The 26,511-nt window shown below is 40.1% G+C and overlaps 1 protein-coding gene across 1 annotated transcript in view; it reads right to left on the minus strand.

The window, feature by feature from the left end:
* The window catches only part of HECW1 (HECT, C2 and WW domain containing E3 ubiquitin protein ligase 1), a 62,437-nt gene that overhangs the window by 30,384 nt on the left and 5,542 nt on the right, over nt 1-26,511 (minus strand). Inside the window, exons 3-13 of the mRNA XM_009069501.1 lie at nt 26,308-26,438; nt 24,114-24,235; nt 21,083-21,268; nt 20,343-20,477; nt 14,748-14,853; nt 14,451-14,547; nt 12,166-12,249; nt 11,045-11,154; nt 8,608-8,728; nt 7,089-7,202; nt 4,117-4,269 (exon numbers count right to left, since the gene is read on the minus strand). Coding sequence (XP_009067749.1) covers nt 4,117-4,269; nt 7,089-7,202; nt 8,608-8,728; nt 11,045-11,154; nt 12,166-12,249; nt 14,451-14,547; nt 14,748-14,853; nt 20,343-20,477; nt 21,083-21,268; nt 24,114-24,235; nt 26,308-26,438 — 1,359 coding nt within the window. The remainder of the gene's footprint in view (nt 1-4,116; nt 4,270-7,088; nt 7,203-8,607; nt 8,729-11,044; nt 11,155-12,165; nt 12,250-14,450; nt 14,548-14,747; nt 14,854-20,342; nt 20,478-21,082; nt 21,269-24,113; nt 24,236-26,307; nt 26,439-26,511) is intronic.

Below are 26,511 nucleotides of genomic sequence, written 5' to 3' on the forward strand. Positions count from 1 at the left end.
CAAAATACAGGCCAGAGGAAAACCACAGTGTATCAAACTGATTAGGCAAGTAATTTTGTTACAATACAGAATGAATGAGGTGCAATGAAAAGCTGCCAGTGACTTTCTAGACCTTTTGAAAATGCACCATGAAGAAGACAGGGAGAGTAAACATTGGCCCACACGAAGAATCGAGACTACGCAAACTCTGGAACTAGACATTTTATTCCCAAGATTTAGAAACATATTTCCTCAGGTTTGATTTACCCATCCAATCTTTTATTATTTCCTGCCTTTTGGTGAAAAAGAGAACTACAACCTTAGTCAATCAAATCAGAATTGGAAGGGATCCATTAGGATCATCAAGTCCAGTCCAACAGGACAGCCCCAAGAATCGCACCATGTGCCTCAGAGTGTTGTCCAAATGTTTCTTGAACTGTCAGGTTTGGTCCTGTAACCACTTCCCTGGGGAGCTGTTCCAGTGCCCAATCACCCTCTGGGTGAAGAACCTTTTCCTAGTATCTAAACTAAACGTCTCCTCACATAGCTTCATGCCATTCTCTTGGGTCCTGTCACTAGCCACCAGAGAGAAGAGATCAGTGCCTGCCCCTTTGCTTTCCTTTGCAATGAAGTTGTAGACTGCTATGAGGTCTCCCCTCAGTCTTGTCTTCAGGCTGAACAGAACAAGTGTCCTCGGTCACATGACATTTAATATTCCCCACTACTCCATCTCCCAGCATATTAAACAGAACTTGAGAAGAATTCTTCAGTGACTCACCCAATTTCTGTTGCTCAAAACACCTGACCAAGTGCAAAGACAAGAATGTTACTTCTGAGCAAAACCATATGCTTTTCACTGAAATAATACATAGCAGCTGCCACCACATTTTGCCCATTTATTTGGAGAAGGGCAAACTACCTCAAGCCAGGGTGTATTTCAAAAATATTTTAGAAGATACTTTCAAATATCCAGGCAAAGAGCTAGACATGTTACCTAGACCAGACAGAATGGCTTATTACTGGCATGGATTAAAAGCAACTCTTCTGGCTATAAGCTTCAAGTACATCCTGTAGCATGCAGATAAAAATGTGTATCATCAAACTTCTTAGGTCTAGAGAGTTACGACAGTGTCCTTTTAGATACAGAGGGATTCAAAATATCTTTTTTAACTTTGAAAATGTGTGGTATCTTATATCGCGTGTGTTCAGCACATACATATGTTAACTGAAGGAAAAAGTCTTACTCAATGGAAGCTTGCAGGAAAGGTGTTAAATCTCAGTTTCTCCATAAATGAGAAATATTTTCCAGTCATTATGTCTCTTTCTTAACTTGGCATACATACAACTTCTCTGCACTTTGATGTGCTCATTTTGAACTCAGAATGGTACTTGTACAAAGAGCAAAGCATGAAATAAGCCATTAAAAGGGAAGAACTGTAACTTTTTAGGCTGGGGGAAAAGAGCAGTGTATTTCTCAATTCTGCCAGTACGAACAAAGTTTCCCATCTTTGCATTTTGTTGTATTCAGCTCAAACTCACCACTGTTGCTTAGGAAAGAGAAAATGTAAAACAATTTTTAGGGAATTTTCTTGCTAGCCCTGTTTATTAATATAGCCATGCCTTGCAGAATTACTATACAGAAAAACATGTCAAGGGTAGATTTCACATAAGTGATAAGCCCCACAGCACCAAAAAGCATGCAGTTGAAGAAATCTGCAAATCTAAACCAATTGTGGTTGTGTGGTTTTCATGACTGACATCAAACTTCAAGCATTGAAAAGACTATGAATATTAATAATCTGTAACGCTGGGACTCTCAAACTGATTCATCCATCTATGTTAACTGATGCTGCATAGAGATTTGATGCTTCATAGGAGATTTGGGAACAGGAAAATAATCTTTATCTCTTGCATGTTAGAGGATGGAGGCTCTGTTGGAATCATATTAACAAGTATATCTGAGAAACAGAAGTTTTAGCACTGACTTTGATGAGAACGGATTTGGAGAAAGACTGAGACTGTCAGAAACCCCCATTCCTCATGAACAAACAATGAAAGCAAGTTAGTACAGGGCCCTCTGAGAAATTAGCCTATGAAGGCTTTATAGGAGAATTGCAGTTTTTGTGCTTCAGAAAGCTTGGTCCAAATCCTATCTTAGCTGGGGTTCTCGGGTCACATGTGAATGGCTGCTATCAGTCACACAGCCAGCATAAAAACATTTAGAATGTCTAGATATCTACAAGCCAATCATGAAACCTATCAGGCTAACTATAAGCTGCTGGTCTCAGCCAACTATTTCCATAACAGGTTCAAGAAGTATTTCCAAGAACTGACTGGATTCCTTATCTTTCCCTTGGGTCCTGCAATCTTGCCCTACTTACAAAACTTACGTACAAACCTCTTCATTCATAGCCTTCATTTCCTTCTGCAGTCCAAGAGACTTAATTTATCTTTCCTAAAAAAAACAACCAAGAATGGCCCAAAGGCCAAACAACATTCTCCATGCAAGAAGCTGGATTGTCTAACTGCTGCTGATTTCTGAGCTAAATACTAGCTGCTACAGAAAATTGTATTAGGTGCCCTTCTGCTGTTCTGTATGCCCAGGATACCTTTAAAAATCTGCCTCTCGTGCTGAAATCTCTCCATGCACAGAAGGACGAAATGAAGGGATCAAACAACATACATACTTTTTGCAGCAAGTCTTGACAACAACAGTGTTTATAACACATAAGAGTAAGGGCCTATTTCAACCATTGCTGAGATAACTTGGCAACACCAATTCTGGAGACAGAGGCCTGCATCCAGTTTGCTCACAGTGTGGGCAGAATGACCTTGGGTTTGCACCTGCCTAAGTGGTCCTCTGCCTTGAAATCAAAATACCTCTCCACAAAGAGCAGACTCCTATATCAAAAGTTTGCTGTCTGTTAATATGAACAAAGGACAGACTATATTTCTTCTGGAAAACTAGGGAGGCACGGCATAATGTTGAATGAACAGGAGTGCAGTGGGAAAGTGTGTGCAATGGACAAACTGTAAGAACTAAGCTGCTCTCTTTCCTGCTCATGTCAGAAGAGAAAGACTTGAATGCAAGGATCATTGTTAGTGTAATGCTCCACTGCTGGAAGTGATAATACAAAAAAAATCCCAACTATTCAGAGACCATGCTAGTCCCAAGCACAGTTCTTTTTTCCCCTGCAACCTCAGTAGAGGTGATGGTACAACTGTTCTTGATCTCCTGCCTGCTGTAAGCCAAGCAAAGGAGGATCTGTTTACAGAAATAGAGGGACATGCACTACTTGCAACTTAAAAGGGGCCTGAACTGCCTTCCATTTTAAAAAAGGATCTCTGAGTGGAGCCAGTTAGATTGACAAAGAAAAACATCATAGGAACTAACCCATGTGGCAGTACTTCTTTGACAAAATGAAATCCCACAAGGGATCAAATGATGCCCAGGGGTCACAGCCATGCTGAACCACATCTGAAGCTATCAAAATGAAAATAGCTCCCAAAGACAGACAGATCTGGAGGCAGCAATATAAAAAAATGAAGAGCTCAACAATATGCTTTCAGAATTTTTTATAAAGAAACCAAGATCAGCAATTTGTATGCACACCTACTTGGTAAGGTAAAGGACCTGCTCACTATGCTGGCCCTGCCCCACACAAGCAGGGATACTCTGTCAGGGGAGAAAACAGAAACTGATTTCACTGGGCCTTTTTTAAGGCCTATGGTATGTACAGAGCAGCAGTGTGGCTCTTAGAGAACACTGTATAGCTTTCAAACACAAACAAAGACCACACTTGCTCTTCTTAGAAAGGGACCAAGGAGATTAGGTCTGTATTAAGCAGAGCTCTTCTCCTTTCCTTTTCACATTCTCACAGAGGTATACCAATATCAAGTCCCAAGTAATGCAAGCAGGACATTTGAATAGTAGTACCTCATCACAACTCCTTTTTCAGAGCCTGCTTTTGTATTTATACTTACTCCCTCTCTTCCTTTCCACAACCTACTTCACATTTCTTCCCAGCAGAAGCAGTACTTCTATTTAGTCTAGTCTAAACTGGCAGCTTTGGTTTTACTTTTCCATTTTTGTATTGCTCTGAAATGATTGTTCAACTCTGCATAAAATCTTCTTACCATTCCAGGTGATTTTCAACAAAGGCAGACATGGGGCTGATCTGTACAGTGTAAGTGTCATTGGCTGAATACTCAAACAGCCCATAATAGGGATTGAAGAGCTCCTGAGACAGAAGGAAGAAGAATTCTCGGGAGGGGCCACTGTAGTCCAACCTGGAAAGGAAAAAGTGGAAGAGACAAAATGAGGTTCCTTACCATTTGAATCAATTTCCTAGGTTTACCTGCATTGGCTGCTACCTTAACACAGTGGCTTGTGCAGTCAAGTGTTTCTAACAGGGTGTATCTCTCCTCTCAAAACTTGGTTTTGAGTCCTGAACAAGTTGTGATGCTGAAACTTCACCAATATCCAGGCTGATCTGGGAGGAATCATAACTGGGACACATCCCTTACGTAGTTTATTTTCCTTTGTTCCAAAGGCTTAGCAAATCAGAGCAAAGCTCAGCTTTGCCTCTGCTTGCTAGCAGAGGGCTAGCATTTTAGTGAATGGGTTTGAACTGCCTATTAACACCTGGATTCACAGACCAGACAGCCTGGACTGAAACAGAAATTGCTTTTACTCTCCTACACCGAGATATAACCAAATCTAGTCCCAAGGATGCTTTCTCAGCTATAGTTATAACCTAAAGGTGTATGTTGAACAAGACCACATCTCAACAGAATCGTGTCTCTTAAGATACAACAACGATTCCTCAGTTACTGCATCCAAGCTTTTCTACTTTTGTGTGATACTTTTATGGGGTACACCTTCAGCTGTGCTTTGCTGTTGCATGAATCTGCTCTGTAGAGAGTCACCTTTTTTCCTTTCATTTTTTAAACTCAACTTTTAAATCAAGCTGTTTCCCATTACCTCGACTTGAAAAAACAAAGCAAAACAAGACCAAAAAAGTGTAATGAATGCATTAAGGCCAGCTGTGATGGATTTATTAAAAACAGATCATTCTCTAATAATGGTAGGTAGCTTTTTCAATTTATTTTAACCTACATGTAGAGATATAAGCAAATGATTTGTAGCTGTATATCATGCATACCAAAAGATTTTCTGAGGTGGACACTATTCCTTCTACTTAAAAAATGTGAAGTAAGTGGAAAGCTCTGCAGCTGGATCAGAATGCTCTGTACTATGTTTGAAGTTATGGAAGCATAAGTGCAAGGGGTTGAATGATTTATTTGTGCAACTGGAAAGATGATAAAGGGCAGGCAGGCCCATCCTCCTCTATTTTACATCTGGAGATTCAGTCCTTCTCCCTTTGAGGAGCTTTAGCTCTAGGATCATATGGTGAGACTAAAGCCACAACAGCAAAAGAGGATGGTAATAAGTCCACATGACCCACTAGTGTTGGCCATGGAACAGATCTGGTTCAATGGACATTAAAATACTGGGCTAAGCCTGATGATGGCTGGACTAATGAACTACAAGTAACACTTTCTATATGCAAAAACCTCTAAGGGAAGACCAGGTATTTCATTTCTGGGCAACACATTAACTCATCATAAAGCCTTCACAGTTCATTTTCAATGTCCTTTTAGCTTTGAAACATGTGGGAAGTTGTGCCCATACAGCATCATGTGGCCATACGGCATCAACGCCTCTTTTTCAGTAGGGAACTGGTGTTTTGGAGTCCCTCCAGCAGAATGTATATTAGCATTAAGCAGCAGAAAGCCTGAAGGAATATATCTTCAGATGTAAATGAATCAGTCAAGAATGAATGAATTTGCAAATCAAATTGGTTTGTAATTTCTCCTGAGGATAACATGCCACACACATAGAAGTTATTAGATATGGGGAGGAAAAACATGACTTTGGCCAGTTTTAGCATACCAGAATACTATTACAAAAACACAAACTGAGGTGTGATACATGGTTATACTTTACTTACAAGCCAGAGGCAAAAACAGCTGTGCAAGAAGACCTCTGTTAAATAATAGTGAATCCATGGAGTATAAAAAGTAAGAGTGAAAAAAACCCCAGATACTGATGTCAATGAGTGACTCTTTGAGACTGGTGACTTTTGTTTTCCACTGGACCTAACATGTTCCCAGACAAGCTTAGCTTTGCAGAAGCCCTTCACATGACATGCCACCTCAGAGATGATAGTGTCAGCAGTTGATGGACATGATGAGAGCTGCCCAAGATCCATTCTGTTCTGGTACCTTTGGAACTGAAATCCTATCTATGTGGTTTTGGAAAAAAAGAAACTTGACATGCAAAGCTACTGAAATACAATTTCATGCCTTTGTTATATGGAACACTGGAAATATGCACAATGGTCTTTCCATTATAAAAGTGTGTGGATTAAGCCTCAATTACAACATAGCTCTTGAGGTGAGTCAGGGTGGCTTTGCAAGGTTCTGCCTGCATTTGGAAACAAAAGGTCAGGGGCTGGCTTCAATCATAAAGAATGGCTCCTGGATTTGTAAGACTGGTAGAAAGCAAAGAGATTTCTACTGCTTTCAGCTTCCAACTGAGTGAATTAAACTATAAGGACTAAAGAGCATTCGTGTTTTTCACTTCAGCCAGATACAAGAAATCCACATATGGATAGCCAATGATCATTAGATGGCATGCAAAGCAAAATTTTTTAAGCAAAGCCAGATCCATTGTGAAGTGTTAGAGTAACAAAGTGGATAAAGGTCTGGGCCCTAATTATAGTCCTGAGGCTGATTCAGAGTGCAAACATTGGCCTGTAGTTGAGCTTTTCTTTCCAACAAATCAAAATACCTATGGCAAAAAGATGACATTTAACCATTTCAATTGTCAGTTTGAGACATCTAGATGGAAGGTGTTATAGGAAAATGAAGCATTAATGTTTCTGTTATTTTTAACAAATGTTTGGGTTGATTAAGATGAATCACTTAGAGGTAAACCAAAACCAAAGCAACATTACATAACAAGAGAGGCTCAGTCTTAATCAACTTGGTGTTTTGCACCATAACAGCTACTTCAAAGCAGATAGCATTTTGTGGTTTCCTACCCTTCTTCGCCAACAAATGTGACGTAGAGTTTGTTCCGCTGGAGCTCCTTGCGTGAATACGCCATAACCTGGTTGAAGGTGCCTTCCAACAAGTGGTCACGTCGTATTATTAACCTGCAAAGGGAGGGAGAAATAAAGATTTAATGGTTGAGTCTTGTGTGAGCTTGTAAGGCTGAAGGTAAACAAATGCTGCTAAAGAGAGAGACATTTGTTCTCAGAGAACTTACTAAAATTGCACATGCTACTTGACCATTATGGGTTTTCAGTGAGTTGTTTCATTAGGCTTTTCTGTGTGCCTCAAAGGTGAAATTCTTCAAAGTGCTGTGATAAGGTTCACAGTGTTGCTCTACAGCTAAGACTCTCTGCAACAACCTCTATGTACAAATTCATATGGTAGAGGGAGCTGTGAGTTTTCTGTGTGTATGAGATCACAGCTTTCTGGAACTGGCCTGAAACACTTCCTGGATTTAATCCAGTGAATGTCCATGAAATTATTGCTTCTGTAGCAGGGGAAGCAAAGGGAGTATCAGCCTTTGTTTACAGAATACATCTCTCACTCCCCTACCAACCTCTAAAACAGCTTAATGAATAGCACTTTTAAACACCATCTGTGCAAGAAATCCTTCTTGTTCATATGTCCATGGACATTTTAAGACAGACCTTCTAAATTACATTTCATGTCTGCCTTGGACCCACTTAGCAGGACACAAAAAAAAGGGGTAGCCACCAGCTAGAACTACTCAGCTCTGTAAGATTATTTTGATGATGACATTTGCCTGGAATAAATTGCTTGGCTTCTTCTTGACTTCTTCTTTTCCACAACAGATGTCATTTGGTAGGAAGCAACCTGACTCATAAATTCAACCAGATGCCCAGGAAATACCTTAAAAACACACAGTCCTTTGGCAAAGTTGGATAACTAGATTGAGCACAAGTAGGTACAGACTCAAGAGCCAATTAACAAGACACTTGGAAAGCAAATGCCACAACCAAATGACATAGATCCCCAAAATACATGAAGAGTGGCAGAAATCTCTCTAGTTCAAATCCAGGAGGGCTAACAACACAAAGAACTATGGAAAATTATGCCTGCATGTACAGGCTAACTTCTGTAGGGTCATATGCTGTTCCTAAGTTATACTGGTATGTAGATGCAAAGAATTTGGAGTCATTCCATCATCACAATGATGTAGCTGTTGTTAATATCTGGTAGATGTTTGCCTGAATGGATCATTCTCCTACTAGTAAATTTTAGGTAGGAATACCTACATATCTCTTAAATATGTAGCAAATCCAAGTGTAAGAGAGTATGAACCTATATGAAATAAAACTTCATACAAAAGCCTCTTGAAGGTCATCTTTTGCACAACATGTTAAGATGTTCTCTTGCCCTGATGGTTCATGTACAAAATGCATTCTCCAGTGTGTTTTCCACTCCCTATCAGTGTCTTCATGGTTAATGATATAAGACAAAGCTTTGACGTGTTAGACTATTTGAGTAATTTGTCATAATACTTACTTAATTTTACCTGGACCTTGCCCATACCCTTTGGCTTCGAGTTTTCGATAGAAATTGCGCAGCTTGGCTTCAAAGTCCCTCCTGTATGGAGAAGGTGCTCTTGCACTTGCTCGCTGCAGTCCTGAGGGGAAAAACGAACAGCATCCTAAGGTGCATGGGGCTTTACAATTTTCCAAATCATGCAGCTTATGTCTCCAGACAGAACTGGCTAATAAATGTGTTAGGAAATTTTTACAGGTTTACACTCAGTATTAGTTTTGTTCTGCCTGCCATCAGTGGAGTTTTAAGTTCCTATAATTATGTGATTGCAACGACTTCCAGGGGCTGTATCTTCTTCAATAAAATAACAGTTAAGTTGATCTTGTGTGTGCCCTTGTGTTACCTCAGTCTTTAACTGTGATTGATTTGAACGGAAACTCAAGGATCAGAAAGGCATGAGAAAGACTGCTATGCATAACTGCCACTCATGGTCAGTGGCATTACGGTTTTATTTCCCTCTTGTACTTTTAAGCAATCTCTCTCCTCTGCATTGTATAGAAGATCTCCTTACTTGGCAGGATTAAACCTCTGGAACTCAGAGCAATGCTATTCACTGGAGCCTAGCACCCTAGCCAAGCTGGGAATCGGGTTTCCCTGTGTTAATCTGACTGTATATTAAACACTTCCAGCTATCAACACAAAACCCCTTTGTGGCATCAGCAGGATTTCTGTCAGCAAGGAATGCAACATTTCCCTATTATGATTCACACATACAGCAGATTTTTACCAATTTGGGACCTGCTTTGTTTTGAAGGCTGTATTCTCAAAGTAGCTGATTATTCCTTTTGTATAAACAAGCGCCATGCCATAAAGGGTCAAAGAATGGATCCATGAAATCCCATTTGCCTATCTCATTACAGAGACAATTAAAACAAGCCCTTTTATGACAAATCTGGCAGCAAATGCTCCAAAGGAAGGCAAAAAACACCCATCATATTTAGAGGGAGCCCCAAGTATTGTGGTTGCCAGGAGGGAGGGACATTACTAACTGTCTCTTCTGGTGAAACAAAAAGGTATATTTACACACAGTGCAAAGTGAATCTCTTGTGACATTTCTTTTCTTAAAGGAAGGCAAAAAACCCCCATCATATTTAGAGGGAGCCCAAAGTATTGTGGTTGCCAGGTGGGAGGGACATTACTAACTGTCTCTGCTGGTGAAACAGAAAGGTATATTTACACACAGTGCACAGTGAATCTCTTGTGACATTTCTTTTCTTCTATTAGACTTTTTTTCCCCCTAGGACATATGACAGTTCTCATGGGCTCTCTAACCAGTGACAGAAATGAGCAAGCAGACAGTATGTTGCCAGAAATAAGTATTTGCTTTCTTGTGTTTTCTCAAGAACAGGTAGGGAACAGTGCAGTTCTTTTAACAGTCTCCTAAGTCACATTTGTGACAAATACTTAGATTGTTGTCCTGTTTGTTGTTTATGACATGTCCTGATGTAGAGGAATGGAACTGTTTTAATGATGGTATCAAAACTCATTAATGGAAATCAGACATTCTGACAGAACACTGTCCTCCTATAGACAGGGTTTCAGCATTTAACTCTTCCATATCAAAAAAACTTCCAATTTTCCACAGTCACCTCCAAGACTTGAATTTCTCTTGTCCATTAATTTTGTTTGAAATCAGATAATTTAAATTAATGTTCAAAAAGCTGAGCCAAAAATGGATTTCTTCAGATCACAATTCTGTCAATTCTTTCAAAATGGCCACTGGACACAGCCATGCAGTGAGACTGTGGTGGGGGCTGTATATCTTGGCAAAAGGCAGACATTAGCTCCTCAAATTTCTATATCACAAACAATAACTACAGAGACATAGCATAGCTGGAAATAACCTTCTCAGACAGCATATGTTTCTGGAAAATATGTTTCCCGTCAAACCCCAGTTAATGGGCTCAACACAGGAGGTCAGACTAGATGATGAGGATGATCCCCTCAGGTCTTAAAATAGCCTTGGGAAGAAGACAAGTTTTTGGAACACTGAGCGGAGGAGACTAAACTTTACAGGGGTACTGGAAATACTGCAATACACCTTTGGAAGTTGCTCTTTGCTCCTGTCACATAATATAAATGTACTTCCATGTCAGTGAGTTATGCTTGGAGTGCACCATTCTCTCATCCTTATCCTTTCCAACTATATAAAAAGCAGGAAAATACCTTCTTCCATATGGGCAATTTCTGATCTCTGTGTTTTTGCTACCACTAACATTTCAACAGACACATAAGAGCACCAGCAAATGATCCAGGAAAAAGCAGCTGGGATCAGATTCGGAGTAGGCACTGGAATTAGAAGGCTGACAGCTGATGCTGGCTCTGAATCTGCTCCTTTCAATTTATTAGGAGAAAGACCACAAAGGCAAGATTTGTCTTAATTTCCCCATTTCCTTACCTGGAGAATTTTGGGGTGATGAACAGGGTGAGCAGCGAGGAGAGAAACTGTAACCAGGATGGAAGGCACCCTGCAGTGGTATGTAGGACATAATATCCTCTTCAAAAAGGCTGCATGGAAAAAGTAATAGGGAGAGATTTGGTTCACATTCATGAAGGAATGTAAACATGCAGTATGGTGCAAGTCTGCTGTGTCCTAAGTTTGGGTGCACCTCTGAACTCATGGATTAAAAAAATCCACAGGTTTCCCAAATACAGCCAAATATGGTCACCAGTTACGAAGAACAAAAGGAATTTTACAGACATTTTGTGCTAATGTCTACTGACAGTCTACTGACAGAGAGCAAAGATGTGAGGCTATGCAGTAAACAGGGACATCTTCAACACATTAGCAGTGAGAGATAAAGATACACCTGTGTCCCAGGTTGTTTTTCTTGGGTAGTACATTTTCATATAGCTCAGTGCTTTGGCCATTTGAATTAAATTGATGGGAATAAGTTGGAAACTTCTTGCATAAGGCAGTGGTATATAAACATATCAAAACCACCAGGGTAAGCAACATTTTCCATGCAAGACCAAGACAATAAAATAAATCCTCATCTGTGCTGGACCTAGCCAGGACCAAAAGACCAAGCTCCCTGGTTCCAATTAAAACTGAAGCCTTAGCTACATTACCCAAGCAATGCTCACTGCATTGCACCTTGAGGTTTCATGCATGTGTGGGCAGCACTGCTATGGTAAAACTGATAATTTAATGAGAAATTACATCGTTGTACTGAGAAATAAAAGAATTTTGTCCGTCTTTTTTTTTCTCCTCTTTAAAAAAGGAAAAAGAAACAAGAATTTTTCCATTAAAAGGAAACACTTTGACCTGATTCTATTTTATCTGCTACTTGATAGTAACATCTGTACTGACTGAGCTGGCTGGGGATGGAGTTCAATACACTGATGGAGGCTGCCTTCCAGGAAGTATGAATTGACAGACATACACTGCCTGAATTATTTTGGATGGCTACCAGTATGGAAGATTTAAGAAAATCTTTTCAATTATGCTGACAAAGAGCCAGATAGCTCCCCTGGTACTGTAAGTAATGACATTGTGCTCTTGATCAAATTGATTACCTCAGTAGAATTACTAAATCCGCATCACAGGACAACTTTTCAAGCCCATGTGTACCCTCTGTCCGAATGTAATGGATCTTCTCCCTGAAACATAAATGATGTTATTGAGAAGGGAAAAAACCAAACCAGAAGAAAACATGCCATTATCACGGCGTGAACTACACATAGTTATTTTTCCTTGGTATTTTGCTAGTTCTTGTTCCTCTTCTTACAAAAATAGCAAACTTCTTAGCTGCCTGATTCGCTTTCTAATCTCACTAACAAACCTGCAAAAATAATTCTATCACTCAGTTTACTGATCCAAAATCAAGAGACTTTATTTCATATTTTAGAAAACAATGATTCTTAGTCCTCCAAGTTCATGCGTATAGCTCTGGTCAGTGACAGCAGATTTTTTGTTTAAATCTACAACTAGCATACCACATTTTGTTAACAGAATTTCACATAATACCACCTCCTTTACCTCTGACAGTTCTATTTGGCAAATAACACTAACATGTACTTGATCCAAATTGATCACACAGAGGTTATACATTGTAAAAATGTGTTAGATGTGTAAAATCATACATTTTGCTAATACAGAGTGGGAAACATAGGATAGGATCCTATCAGAAGATTAGGATTATGGAAGATACACATCTACATCCCAGCCTGTCAATGTGTTTCTAAACCATCACACTGTCCAAATATATTCATTCTAGTAACAAGTCAAAATATTCTACCTGAAGTCAAGGATGTGCTTTAGTACCTTGATGAGTGGGACTGTAATGTACTGCAGAATCAAACTCTGTTAAAGATGGACATTTGTCTCCCAGGAGTTAGTTTAACATCTGCTGTATAAGCATTGGACAGTAGCTTGGGATCACTCCTGACCCAAGGTATAACTTAACATCTGCTGTATAAGCATTAGACAGTAGTTTGGGATCACTCCTGACCCAAGGTATAATCAGCAATGACCTGGAGGCAAAGGGCTCAATATCCTGTTACAAATCTCATTACACACTGGCTAAGCTGTCTAGTCCCTATCACCAGTCAATTTTGTTCTCTGCTCGAAAGGAGATAAAAGCATCATCTGTTCTCTGAAAAACGAGAATTCAAATTACAGCTGAGGGAAAAAAGGTAGTCTGGAATAATTTGATGGTGAAGATAAGAAATTCTCAGTTACAGAAATGTACGTCTTGAACACTGACAGCATTTTTCATCCTGCCTCTCTCATTTTATTTGAATGTATTAATTCCTCCAGGAAGGAAGTTTAATCCTTACACCCAAAGAACTCTTTGTCTGGCCCTCATGGGTAAGCAATGAGTCAGTAAGGCTACCAGAAGAAACTGCACTGCAGGAACTTGAAGGTCCTTCTTTTGCTCCTCCTTCAGCAGTCATGCACCTGCACTTCTTATTGCACAGTACAAACTAAACTTTTGGTCCAACTCTTAGCCTGCAGCTGCACTTCTTACTGCACAGTACAAACTAAACTTTTGGTCCAACTCTTAGCTGGTGCATCCTGGCATTGCTGAGCCTGATTAACACTAGCTTAAGTTCTTGGCCAAAAAAAATTAATTCAAACTTTGGAATTCAAATTAGTTTAAATTGTACTGGTGTTTAGTTGTGGGGGTTTCTTTTGTTTTGTTCGGTTTGGTGTTTTTTGGGGTATTTTTTGCTGTTGTTTTGTGGGGTTTTGGGTATTTTTTTGGTTTTTCATTAATTTTTTAAAATCCCAATAGGCAAGGAATGTTTTCATTCGTTTTTTAAAATCCCAATAGGCAAGGAATGGACAGAAGAATAAAAAAGACACCATTATGTCAAGCGAGAAAGACAAGGGTACAATCCAAGTCATAATGTTCCAATTTCTTTATAAAATCTAGGGCAACTATGTCCATGGTATGGGTGTAAATCCCACCACAAAGTAAAATCCTGGTTCTACAGGACTTATTGGGTTTTGTTGATGACTTCATCCAAGCACAATTTTAACCCTATCTTCTGAAAAGCAAAGTGATAATTGTAGGTAAGACAGAGTTTCTGCTATTCAGCAATACTTAGAATAGAAATTGGATATATCATTATTTGCCCATAGTTATTTTGGTTTTTCTTACTTCTTGGATGTCTGTGGAAAATAACTATAGTAACCACATTGATCCTGCTGATTCACATCTACTCTTTGATGGTGACAGCGCCATATGGGGCCCAAGTTCACCTTTTGTATCACAGTTGCTAGAATTTGGTTTTTCCCGCTACAAGAAATCCTTCCTGGAACTTGGTTTCAGCAGTTTGGGGAAAAAAACCAGTACCTGAGTGCATGGTTTCTGGCCAAGCTGGGCTGACGCTCCTGCAGCATCTCAAAAATGTTAGGTTGGCGTAAAAATGCAACAATCTTGTCATTGTAAGCTGAAAAAGGAAAAAACAAACCAGAGGCTTTATTCACCATTAAGGGGGCCCAGTCATGTCACCACAACTCTGCAGGGGCACACTGACTACACTGCCAGTGAGGCACAGAGCAACGTAAAGCAGTGTATGTGGTTGATGAGAAGTTCTAAAAAGCATCTTTGTGAGCACTGCTTTGAGAAGAAAAGAGAAACTTGGCTTACCCAGAGGTAATGCCTCATGATGGTGCTGGTTTCGAATAGCTGTTACAAGACTATTGCCTGGTCTGGCCAACAGAGTAACTCCTCTGTTTCGAGAAACTTCAGAAGCCTACAACATCAGAGGAAAGGAAAAGAATTATCAAAACTGACCATTGGTAGCACATCAGTCAGTTAAAAGGTTTCTCATCTTTACTTCTGTGACCTTCAGAATGGTCCCTGATGCTGAGTCATTGAAGGACAGAAAGCATGCATGAAAATTCCAGCTTTATATTTCAGTCAATTTTAAAAAGCCAAGTAATCCTGAGTTTCCGAGAGGAGGTACACCATTATCCATACCTATCACACCTCTCTGATGTTGCAGTGAAGGCACCAGAATCCAGAAGTAAATGCACGCTAATAAAGGTATTGCAGTGATGGAGTTCTCTAGTTCAATGAAAATAAAATCTCTGTAATATCATACAGTCTCTTGTCCCAGCATAATTGTATTTACCTTAAGGTTTTCACAAAAATGTTCATTTGCAAAGAGAACCCCCCCTCCAACACTGCAACATGTTCACTCAGCACTGATGAAGGGAAGTTTAATGCTGGAAATAACATAAGGAAGGTATATCTATCTATGTCACAGGACACAAAAAGGCTATGACATCCAAAAAGCAGGTTGCCTAACTTGTACAACCAGAAACAGAATTCAAACTGTATGCACTGAAAAAGAACATAATACAGAGTTGATCAAAGGGGTAGTAAGAAGGCAATTCATCATGCCCCTTAACAAAGGCACTTAAAGAAAGCCACTGTTCTAAACACATTATCTAGTGAAGGGAATCATGTCAGAAAGGCAGATACATTAAAAGGTGGAAAACCACTCAGGTATGAGAAAATTAGAAGCCAAACAATGAGGTCTGGCAGCCTGTCTTTGGCAAGGCATTACTTGATGGGTTACTCTTTGGGGACTTGTGCAAGTTGAGGGAAACCCACCTGTCTCTCATGTGTTCCTACAGAATACGGTCACAGTGAATCCAACAGAGGAATTATAGAATGGTTTGGGTTGGAAGTGACCTTAAAGATCAGTCAGTACCAACCCCCTTACCACCAGCAGGGACACTTTTCACTAGACCAGGTAAAGCCCTATTCAACCTGGCCTTGAACACTGCCAGGAATGGGACATTCACAACTTCTCTGGGCAACCTGTGCCAGTGTCGTGTCTTCAGTCAAGAATTTCTTCCTAATATCTAATCTAAACCTACCCTCTTTCCATTTGAAGACATTTCCCCTTGCAGTTATAACACTTTTCGCCTGTGAGGACAGCCTGTATCAGGACAAGATGTGATAGGAATTCAAATTGGCACTACTGGACTAATAGCAGTTCCTTTTTCACTGCACAAATTGTAGTACTTGGCAACCACTTCAGGAAGAAATTGCCCCTACTCCAATATTTTAAATGCTTAGCTCTGCATCCAAGCAAATGGTGCCAACCCATTTTCAGTGGTACAGCCAAATGCCAGGTCTTCCAACTGGATATAAATGAAAACTGAGAAGCTGCATGTGACTGGCAAGTTGCCTTCTGGAGCCCATAAAACATAAAATGTTTATATGTAACAAGATACCAGTCAATGCACATGATGCATGTCCATACACAGGTTAAGCAATGAAAATCTTGATGTTTCTAATAAAGCATACTGCAATCGAAAACACAAAACTGCTGTGAAAGTGCATGGCAAATGTCTCGCTCCATCACTCAGTTATGATTTCACTTGCACTCATCTTTTGCCTTTGTTTCCTCACACCCCACAGGCCAACTGACACTGGAAGCTTAGCTCAGGCTTAGATAGCTTTTGCCCTGTGACCCAGGCATCTACCCCACAAGCACTCTGTGGCCTTTATGGCATTCACTCTATGCTGTGGAAGAAGGAGGAAGCTTAGGTTTAAGAGATGCCCTATGATCACTGCCACAGTGAGCATGAAGCCCTTCTCAGGCTACCTGTGTGCAGCACAGTCAGGATGGCACACTGGCCTGCGATCAGTTGTACTAGTGAGGATGTCTGGGACAGTACTAAGGTACTGTGTTGTGCTCAGTTTCTTCACTTCCAGGGAGCTCTGGAGATCAGATGCCTCTTCCTCAGGTCCTCGTAGAACAGACTTGCCTGGGAGTGCAGATGGTGGCTGAGCCTGTTTTTAAGGGTGAGCTCTGACTCATACTTGACAAAGACAAATTCTACGCCCTTGTTGCTGAGCATAGATTTACTGACCAGAAGATAGTCTTGACAAAGACAAATTCTATGTCCTTGTTGCTGAGCATAGATTTACTGACCAGAAGATAGAAAGGGGGAAAGCGAGGAATAACAGAGCAGTAAAACATGCATCTCCCATAAAAATTAGCACCAGTTGGTATTTGCTCATCACTTGGGAACTGCATTCTGCCCAGCATCTTCCCCTTGCTCGTCGCCTGATTTTTTTTTATTTTCTTTGACTAGCTTTCCAGTGCTGATGTCGCCTGATTTTTTTAAATTTTCTTTGACTAGCTTTCCAGTGCTGCTGAGTAGTATGCCTGGACATATTTCTCCTGAAGAAAGAATTCTGAAAGGAAACCTTCACTCCCTTCTTCCTAGCTCTAGTTTAACAGATGAATTCAAACAGATTGTAAGAATCCAGTTCTGTACTCACCTTGATACAATAAACTGCACATGCTGTGGTGCTGTACTTCTCTTCATCACCATCCTTAGGCAATGCTAATGCTGTGTTTGGATCATGTTTACACCTCTAAACAATTTTTCTCTGGCAACACAACAGGAAAAATCCCAGCTGTCTAATTAACTTTCATTTTGCTAACACTTCTCTTTCCAACCTTTTAGCTAATAGAGCACAATTCATTGCTCCAATTCAGTGTTCAAACACAACTGCCTTGCCTACTTTGACTTTCTAATTGAATCATTTAACTTTGATTAGCACATTATTCTCTAATTAAAAAAAAAGAGCCCCTCTAATGATTTAGTGACCTGGCTCTTCTAGTGCAGAGCAATCTGACAGATTTATGGCAGGGTTTAACAGCTTTGAAATTGATACTGGGATGTTGCAACCAGAGTGGAGAGTCCAAACTATCACAGGAGCCTTTCAAGTTTACCCTTTCCTGGGTTTTATATCGCTGCTGGATTTGAGAGTCTCTTGCCTGTTTGAATCTGCTTTGATTCTTGCAGTCTACTTGCTTGTTGCTGTTGGGGTCAGTAACGAGATGTATATACTGTTATATTCCAGTACCTCCTCTGCTTTTCTTGCTAACCAGCAACTCCAGCCAGCCAGCAACTCTTGCCTCTCCATTGTGGATGCCTGCTTCTTTCTTCTTTCTGTCTTTAAAACCTCTACCCTGTAATCATATATATTGTTTTCCACTACAGATGGAAAGTCTCTTAAAAGGAATAGAAAATGCTTCTGACCTGTTCTGCTTAAGGCAGTGGTAGAAGGAAATGAATCACTTAGAAAAGTTTGCTCTTTTAGTTACTGCTGGCCAGTACAGCTACCTGAAAATTTCTTTCAAAAATCAGCTAACCATGAGTAGCATCAACCACCTTTTTCCTGTAAAAGACTGACACCCTTAAAGAAATGCTTACTAAAGAACCTGTAGCATTTTTGTCAAATTTATATATAGTACCATTTAATATCAGTAATCTCCACAGGTGGACAACAGAACTCTTTGCAAAGGTCCTTTATTTCACTACCCAGGCTCTTTTCTATACCCTCTCTTGCACCCACAAGCTTCACTGTTTTGGTCTCCTTCAGGCTCATTTGACATCTGTACATAGTGTTCAAAATGGTAATTTTCTTTTGTGGTCCTTCATACTGTCCTGGTGACAGATTCCAGAGGCCACACCATCTGCTCAGCAAAGAAACCAGCAGGCCTGCAGACAGCTGACAAATGGCCAGGACAAAGCCCCAAGTGTGACTCTACCAGACATGACTTACAGGACAAAAGAACATCCACATACACTTATAGGAAATGGCATGGAACATGAGGTTCTTAATAAGTGGGCTGAGTTGCAAAGGGTTGAATCTTTTCCTTGTAAACTGTGGGCTTTTAGGTATCAATCCGAAGTCCTTGGAAATCAATGGGAACCCTTCCAGTGGAGCAGCAGACACTTCCAAAGGGGAAGCTACTGACTATGACAAGAGTGCAGAAGCACTGTGGGACCTGGGCCACCAAGACTGTGGGGTGACGGTGCCAGCATGGATGGCTCCCAAGACAGAAGGTCCTGTCTCATTGGCTGATTGTGTCAACGACTGTGGGGTGACGGTGCCAACATGGATGGCTCCCAAGACAGAAAGTCCTGTCTCATTGGCTGATTGTGTCAAATCAGTGGCTGCAATGAACACTTTACAATTTCCCTAGAGAATCATTACTCAAAAGTATTCAATACTTTTGACTCACTTCCCTGCACTTGATGTTTTGGGTTTATTGCAAATTGTTCCTTGCCAGCCTTGCTAGTGCTTGCAAAACCAAGTGTAGTTTTTGGGCTAGGTCATATGAGTTGCTCAGTGGTGTTTCTGTCCATGACGTGGTGAATTTGTAAGCAAGCCCCAGGCAAGCATGGGCACAAATATGAATCATCGAGCAGGTGGCTATCACACTTCTGCCAGTAATTCAAACACAATAGCAACACTAAACTGCAGGCTGTTGGTAGAGGGAAGTTGCTAAGCTGGTGGGAAGAGATGACTGAAACAGATCCATTGATACACTTCCATCTTCAGAAAATATGTTGCCATATTCACCCAAGATGGAGAAAAAATACCCAAGCTACTCGTGCCTGGTTTGCCTCTGGTCCTGAAGAACTGACCTCACACTCTAGTCAGCTCCTGATCCCACCCCTAGCTGGCAGTGAGGGGTGTTCAGACTGGTTCTGCAGCAATAAATTTTGATGTTAATTTCACAGGCATTTCTCTGGATGTTTTTCTGGAACAGGAAGATCCTTTCACCATAATTCATCTCTATCTATTCAGCATCAATCTTTACAAATCTTCAACTGTATGGATTTGCTATATGAAGAAATCTGATTGCTGTTACTTTTTCCTACTTAAATACACAATAGAATCACAGTATTTATGCTTCTTTCAATCCTGTCCATAGCCCTCAGTGATCAAAGATATCCCCATGAAACATGGGAAAGATGTTTAATGTCCCTGAAAGCTAGGGAAGCAAACCTCAACATACATTACTACACTACTGCTGCAGAGTGTATCTTTTCACAGCACAGTGTCCCAGTGGGGAATGAGGCTGCTGAAGTATCAGGCTATAAAAATAATGAATGACTTGACTTTAGTAAAGCAAGACCAGGATGTCAAATATGGATTCTTCTCTTAAAATCTATTTTGTCATCATTTCACTTCAGTTAAGTTTGACCTGCTTATTATTCTGAAAACCATCAAAATATAAAACTTCATTACCAGCAAGTTCTGAAATAAACCCATCAGGAAGAAAAAAAATCCCATATTGTCTTTGGAAGATAAAAATTCAAAGAGAATCTGTTTCAATGCTTTTAAAAGATAAGAAGTGCTTTTAATGATACAGAAATCTCCTGTCAAAAGCTCCTGAATTGATACTAGCACAGTTACCTCTCCAGCACTGTAGCTACGAAGTCGCTGAAGATGTTGCCTGTGAGTCAGATGATTAGGGAGACGACCATTCTGCAGTGGGATCCTGGGATCTATGAAAGTGGTAGCACGGCTATTGTGGTCAACGAAGAAAGACTGAAACACAAAAGAAAAATGTGTTTTTATAAGACTGCTAACATTGTGATGGTATTGTGGGAACACAGTGTGAAAGCCACTGGCAATTGTATGTCAGAACTACCTTAGTTAAGTACAATACATGGAAGATATCTGCAATTGACAGGACTTTCATAGTTGAAGCTGGAATAGCTCTGGGAAAATACCTGAAACTATGTAGATCAAAAGCATATGTAACAGCCATGAAGCAAACAAGACAGAAGATAATGAAATTACTGGGAAATGCTGCTTTAGCCTATCTAGTGGTTCCAAAAGTCACTCAGCAAAGCTTCATTGGAGGTAGAGACACTAAGTCAAATTTTGCAGTCACAACAGATCTACTCTGGCTCAAACTTTGTGTCAGTTCAATGCTGCCTTTGCTATGGTGCAATATTCTACACAAAGCTAGAAATTTTTTGAAACATTTGTTCTTGAAGCTTTTTTTTGGCTTCTAAAATAAGTCTGCTACTTGTGTTTTTTAAACCAAACCTTCACCAATTTTGAGTCAAGAAGGAAAGAACCTTTAACAATCAAGCAACCTGATGTGCTTATGTTAAACAAGTGATTAGCTTTGTTGGCACTCTTACCTTGCCCTGCTGGTCAGTTTTTATCTCCCAGCCGCGAGGAAGCTCCAGTCGGGTATCAGCAAACATGTTGATAAAATTTACCAGGTCTCTGTTGTGCTGATACCGCTCAAAATTCCGAGCATCTCTACGAATCTTCAGAATCATATGCTTCAAGCAGGTACTGTTAGTGAAGACTCGATAGGCACTCTATTAGATAGAAAACAGAAGTGAAGAAAACCAGTTCTGATGTCTGTTTGGTTATTTCATTGGACATATGCCCAAAGAACTGAAATAAATCCTGTTAGAATCAAGCCACATTTCCATCTAATTGTTTTGATTTGAACGACTACACAAACACCAAAAATTAAGATACACAATATGGGAAGTAAAACATCCCACATATTACCCACAGTTATCTTGTGCATGAACTGCCTTTCTAATGCACCTCACAAAGACGGTCAGCTGAAACATCACACACTCAAGATGCACATAGTTGTACCCATTTTGTTGCTTTTATTGGCCAACAGATACACTGCTTGTATGCCTGGATGTTGCCAGAGAGACATAAAGCCAGCTGTGAACATGTATTTATGCTAGAATTGAAATCAAGATGTGTGTGATAGGATTCATGAACTTAAGAGGACTGCAGTGAGGATTTCTACATCTAAGCTCGATACCTTTATTTAGGGTCACTATATAGCCACAGTACAGGAACAGACACTTTCAATTGCCTATTTTTGGAAGATGTGAACTGTTTCCTGGAACTGAATATTTGTTTCTATGATTACTACAAAGCATGTCAGATGGAAACATTTCCATGAGTCAGATGAATGTCACCTCTCAGGCAGCAAGTTGTATCTCACAATGGGCATTAAATACACCTCTTTGGGGAACATGTCCTGATGCAGCTCAAATGAGTTAGTGCTGATCTAATTGCAGAATAGCAGCCAAAGTGAACTATATTTGCTGCCACAGTGTATTCAAAGACAGAGCACCACAAGATAATACTTGTGGTGACTAAATACAGGTGCATCCACAGGCTGCTCTTGGGATCTTTCACTTCAGGGACAAAGCTCCACAAGACAGAGCAGGAAACTTCACAAAAAACCGCAATCCTCCTGAGCATATCCCTGGAGAGAAAAGAAACGACTTGGTTCTGCTGGTCAGCCCAAAGGACTGAATTGCTCATTAAAGTGATAAAGGATCACTGGAGGACTCATATCTCCAGTGAAGTGAGCCCCAGTGCAGACCTGGCATATGTCCAGAGAATCTGTTCAGAGAATCTGACCCAACAGCTCTGAATTCTCATTTTCTGTGTATTTTTAATGCTTTTTAACCATTATAATGCAATTAGGCACTTACAAGCATTGTCTTTATAATGTAAGGATTTATTGTGGCAGCACCACTGAGAACACTCTCTGCAGCACAGGGTCCCTAATTATGGCAAAGGTTGGTAAGTGTTATGAAATCACAAAGATAGGATCTCTGCCCTGGAGATATGACCTACTTATAACCCAAGGAAAGCTTCATGGTCACAAATTGTTAAGATCCCAGCTTACTCCATAACAAAAGTTGTATTTTGATCTAATGTATCATCAGTGACAGACTTCAGTATCTCTAAGCTGCATTTGGGAAACAATGAGTGTAATGTAGTTTATCTCTCCATGGAAATAAAATACCTGAAATATGAGAGCCTTTCCCTTTTAATTCTAACTGCTGGATAATATTTTCCAATCCAGACTTCACGGGCACAATTAATAGCTTGAAATTTTAATAGGGCCTTGTGGTTAAAATATTAGACCCATGTTAAGCCAAAAGTTATGTGGGCCATTATTTCTGTACAAGTGGAATCTGTATGACCATTTGACAGATGTTTCAATAGGTTATTCTGGTTCTCATATTAGAGACAAGTTTATAAGCTCAAACTGAAGGCCTCTTTTGGCTTTTTTTTTTTTTATTTCAGTGAGAAATAAAACTGGGATTTAGTCTCTAGTGAGCTGTTCTTTAGACAACCACGGAATCAGTTGCTCAGTTTTCAAACAACTATGATGAATGAAAATTACATTGCTCCCAACTATAAATCATTGTGTATCACCCTGCCAATGGAAGAAATTATGTGCACTCCATAACCTAGTTCAGGTAATGTCAGATGAGCTAATATATCCCTTCCTCTGCAGGATTTCATGGGCAATAATCTCTGGCAGATGCTTGGAGATGGACAGCTGGCTGCAATCCACAAAGTGCCACAGCCAAAACCTGAGGTCTGTAGTTAGCTAAAAACCTGTGCTGAGGCAACTCTTGAAGTGTTTTACTTTCTTTTCTTTCCAAAAAGAAAGGCCATTGCTATCCAGAAATGGATGACTTTCCAAATATTCAGAAGTCATGTGTAGATGCCTAGTTGATCTACATTTAAGACACAGGACTTTAGAACTGTCTCCTTGTGGGACTTCCCTATTTGCTTCCTCCTGGTATTTTTTCCACTCCACACCAGGTTTGCAAGAAAATGTGTAGTTTTACAGCATTAACAAAAAAAAAAAGTTATTGAATTTGTAACTTTTTTTAATTTGTGTTTTATAATAGAATAGCTACACTGTCCCAAATCAGTATTTCTTTCACCCCATTATGCCTGCCTGCTTCTTGGGTATGCAAATTGCATTAGTAAATTTTTTCCCTCTATTTCTCCGGGACTTGGTGGCATCTGAGTAAGATTTCTCAGGAACGTGTCTCAAAAGGCAACAACCTCAGTCCCTGCAGCAACAGACAACAGAATCAATCAAGCTGAAACCAAGGGCTCCTTCTTATTCTGGGAGGATAACGTTAATGAGCTTCTCTATTTCAGGGAATTTCTTGCATGAGGCAGCATCCCATCAAGAGTTTCCTTGGAGCAGCCTGCCTATAATGTTCCCAACCTGGGGGACATTATATTCAGAAAGGACAACTGAGCCCCCAAATCACACAATTCAAATTCACTGTGCATTCTCCCCAAACACCTGGGGCACAGCATTTGGACTCAGAAATCAGTAGTGTGAGAGAGTAAATCTTAATTACTCACATAGTTTGCATGCAGCACAGTGAAGAACTCAGGATTGGTGATGAACTTCACAGCTGGAGATTGCAGCAACAAGGTGATTTTTTGAGAATTCACAGGAGAAAGGGAACCTTCCCTCCTAATCTCTGGACAAAAAAACCCAACATCAAAATCTTATTAATGTAGTGGCAAGCGCAGTCTATTAATCAACCTTTAATGAACAGCTGCAAAAGTGATGGTATAAAAAAGTCACCATCTGCCCAATGGACCTACCTTCTTGCTGTTCTCAAGACAAGCCTCCTGGCAAACTGATGGATCCTTATGGTTAGTGCTGCAGTTTACCATAGCAGTGCAGGAGCTGGATGGTTTTCTGAACTGTAGGTTATGAAACTCTGTGTCATGTCTACTGTTGTCTCTAAATATGATGCAACCACAGCACTTTGTACCGGTGAGGGCTTGGTTCAGTACTGCCACCCAGGTCCATACTGGTTCCCCACAATATTAATTTTAGAGAAGTCTGATCTCCCAATCCAGCATTGCCCTTTACTTGTAATTGCATTACTTTTGGCAAGTCTGTGGTTTTGGGGACTTGCATGCCAAAGAAAACAAAACCAGATGCAATTGGATTATTTTTAGTCTATAACAATTAATGAAGCACAGGAGCAGAATGAAGTATTTGAGAATGTAATTCTGTAGACCTTCTGCAGCTACTGGAAAAATGCTTCCTACCATGGAATTATGGCTTGGGTATTCTGGCATTTTCAAATAAAGCCGACTTTTAGTTGCAGTCCAAGGAAATTGGATACAGATGTCATCAACAGAATAAATATAGATTCCTTTTTTTTTTTTCTTATAAATTATCACCTTTTTTTTTCCTTCCTCCTGGACAGACCATATTATTTTATTCACTTAAAGCTGGAGTCTGGATCCACTGTTGGAGTTAAATTGATTTATACTGGCACAGAATCTCGATTAATGTGCCTAAATTGTATTCCTTCTGACATTTTTCACTTAAATTAAAAGACAAGTAGAAAATGTATCATGTTGCAGCTTCTTTTTTTGTTAAATGTGCTTACATTATTCAAGTAGATATTGCACTAATTCTTTCCCTTTGCTAATGCTATTTGAAGGGATGGCAAAAGGATAACAAGAAGTCAGATTTACTTGTGGCAGGTGATACAGAACGTAAAGTTAGACAAGGGTAAGAATGATACAAAGGAAGAGAACTGGTTAATCATTTTGATGGTACAAGTTCTTCAACAAAACAGAGTTACTTTTGCATGGCCTGAAGTTGCATAGTGGACACTAGTTTGATTGCTGGTGTGTCTCACCTGAAAAAAACATTTTGGCTATGATTTTCCCAATGTTTTAAGAAAATATGAGTATGACTACCACCAAAAAGAGTAGAAAAGTTCCCTGCCATCCTATCCTGCCTAGGGTACATATTCTCCTCTGCTTTGGGTACACATTCTCCTCTTCTGCTTTGTAGCAACACTCATTATTGTCTGATCATCTAATGAGCCAGATGAAAGAACAAATCTGGCTGTAAATGACAAGGACAAGAAACCACACTATTTTTCAGGCAGATAAATTCTCCACTCTAGTATGGGGTCCTGTCACATAAATTAGTCATGAGCAAAAAGACAGCTGTGCCTCCTTCAGTGACAGCCCACACTTAGATCAGGTCATAGCATATCACAAAATTGCAGCTTTAAAAAACACAAGTACTGTATACTTGATGCCAGGGCCACTGCAGGTGCAATCACATGGGCAAATGTGGCAGTGCAGAGGCCAGTCCTAGAGAGAATAAACTGCAATGTCCCAAGCTAAAAATCACACTGCAACAAAAATAAGACAACGCTGTTTCTGCAGCTACTAGGTGAATAAAAAACAGATGCTTTTTCCATTTTAACTTCAAATAGCCCTTTACTAAAGTAGAAATGCTTTGTCTGTCTTAGTAGAAGTTAAAAAAGTCTGAGGACCTTTGTATCTAGCTTATTTCTGTCTTAGTAGAAGTTAAAGAAGTCTGAGGACCTTTGTATCTAGCTTAGTACCTGTAGCTTCAGGCCAAAAAATGTAGCCTCAAGCCTAAGTCTCTTTTTTGAAAATTAATTTTTGCAACCTGGGACAATAAAGTTCCAATCTCCACTGGAAATGCAGATCTTCCCAGAACTGAAGGGCACTGAACATGCCACTCAAAAGCTTTTTTTCCCCATACCTGAGCTTGGCTGGGAAGGCTCTGCCTCAGAGTCACTTCCTCCTCCAGTGGGAACTCTCTCCACCCTGTTGTTTACCACAGCATCATCTTCAGCCCGCTCTGTTGCGATTGTTCGCTGGATATTTTGGTATCTAGATACATTCATAGAAAGGAACAACATACTTTAGTTACAGAAGAGCTTTCTAGTGCTTTCTACTGTAACCA

This window comes from Acanthisitta chloris, unplaced genomic scaffold, assembly GCF_000695815.1.
Source record: "Acanthisitta chloris isolate BGI_N310 unplaced genomic scaffold, ASM69581v1 scaffold4342, whole genome shotgun sequence".
NCBI lineage: Eukaryota > Metazoa > Chordata > Aves > Passeriformes > Acanthisittidae > Acanthisitta > Acanthisitta chloris.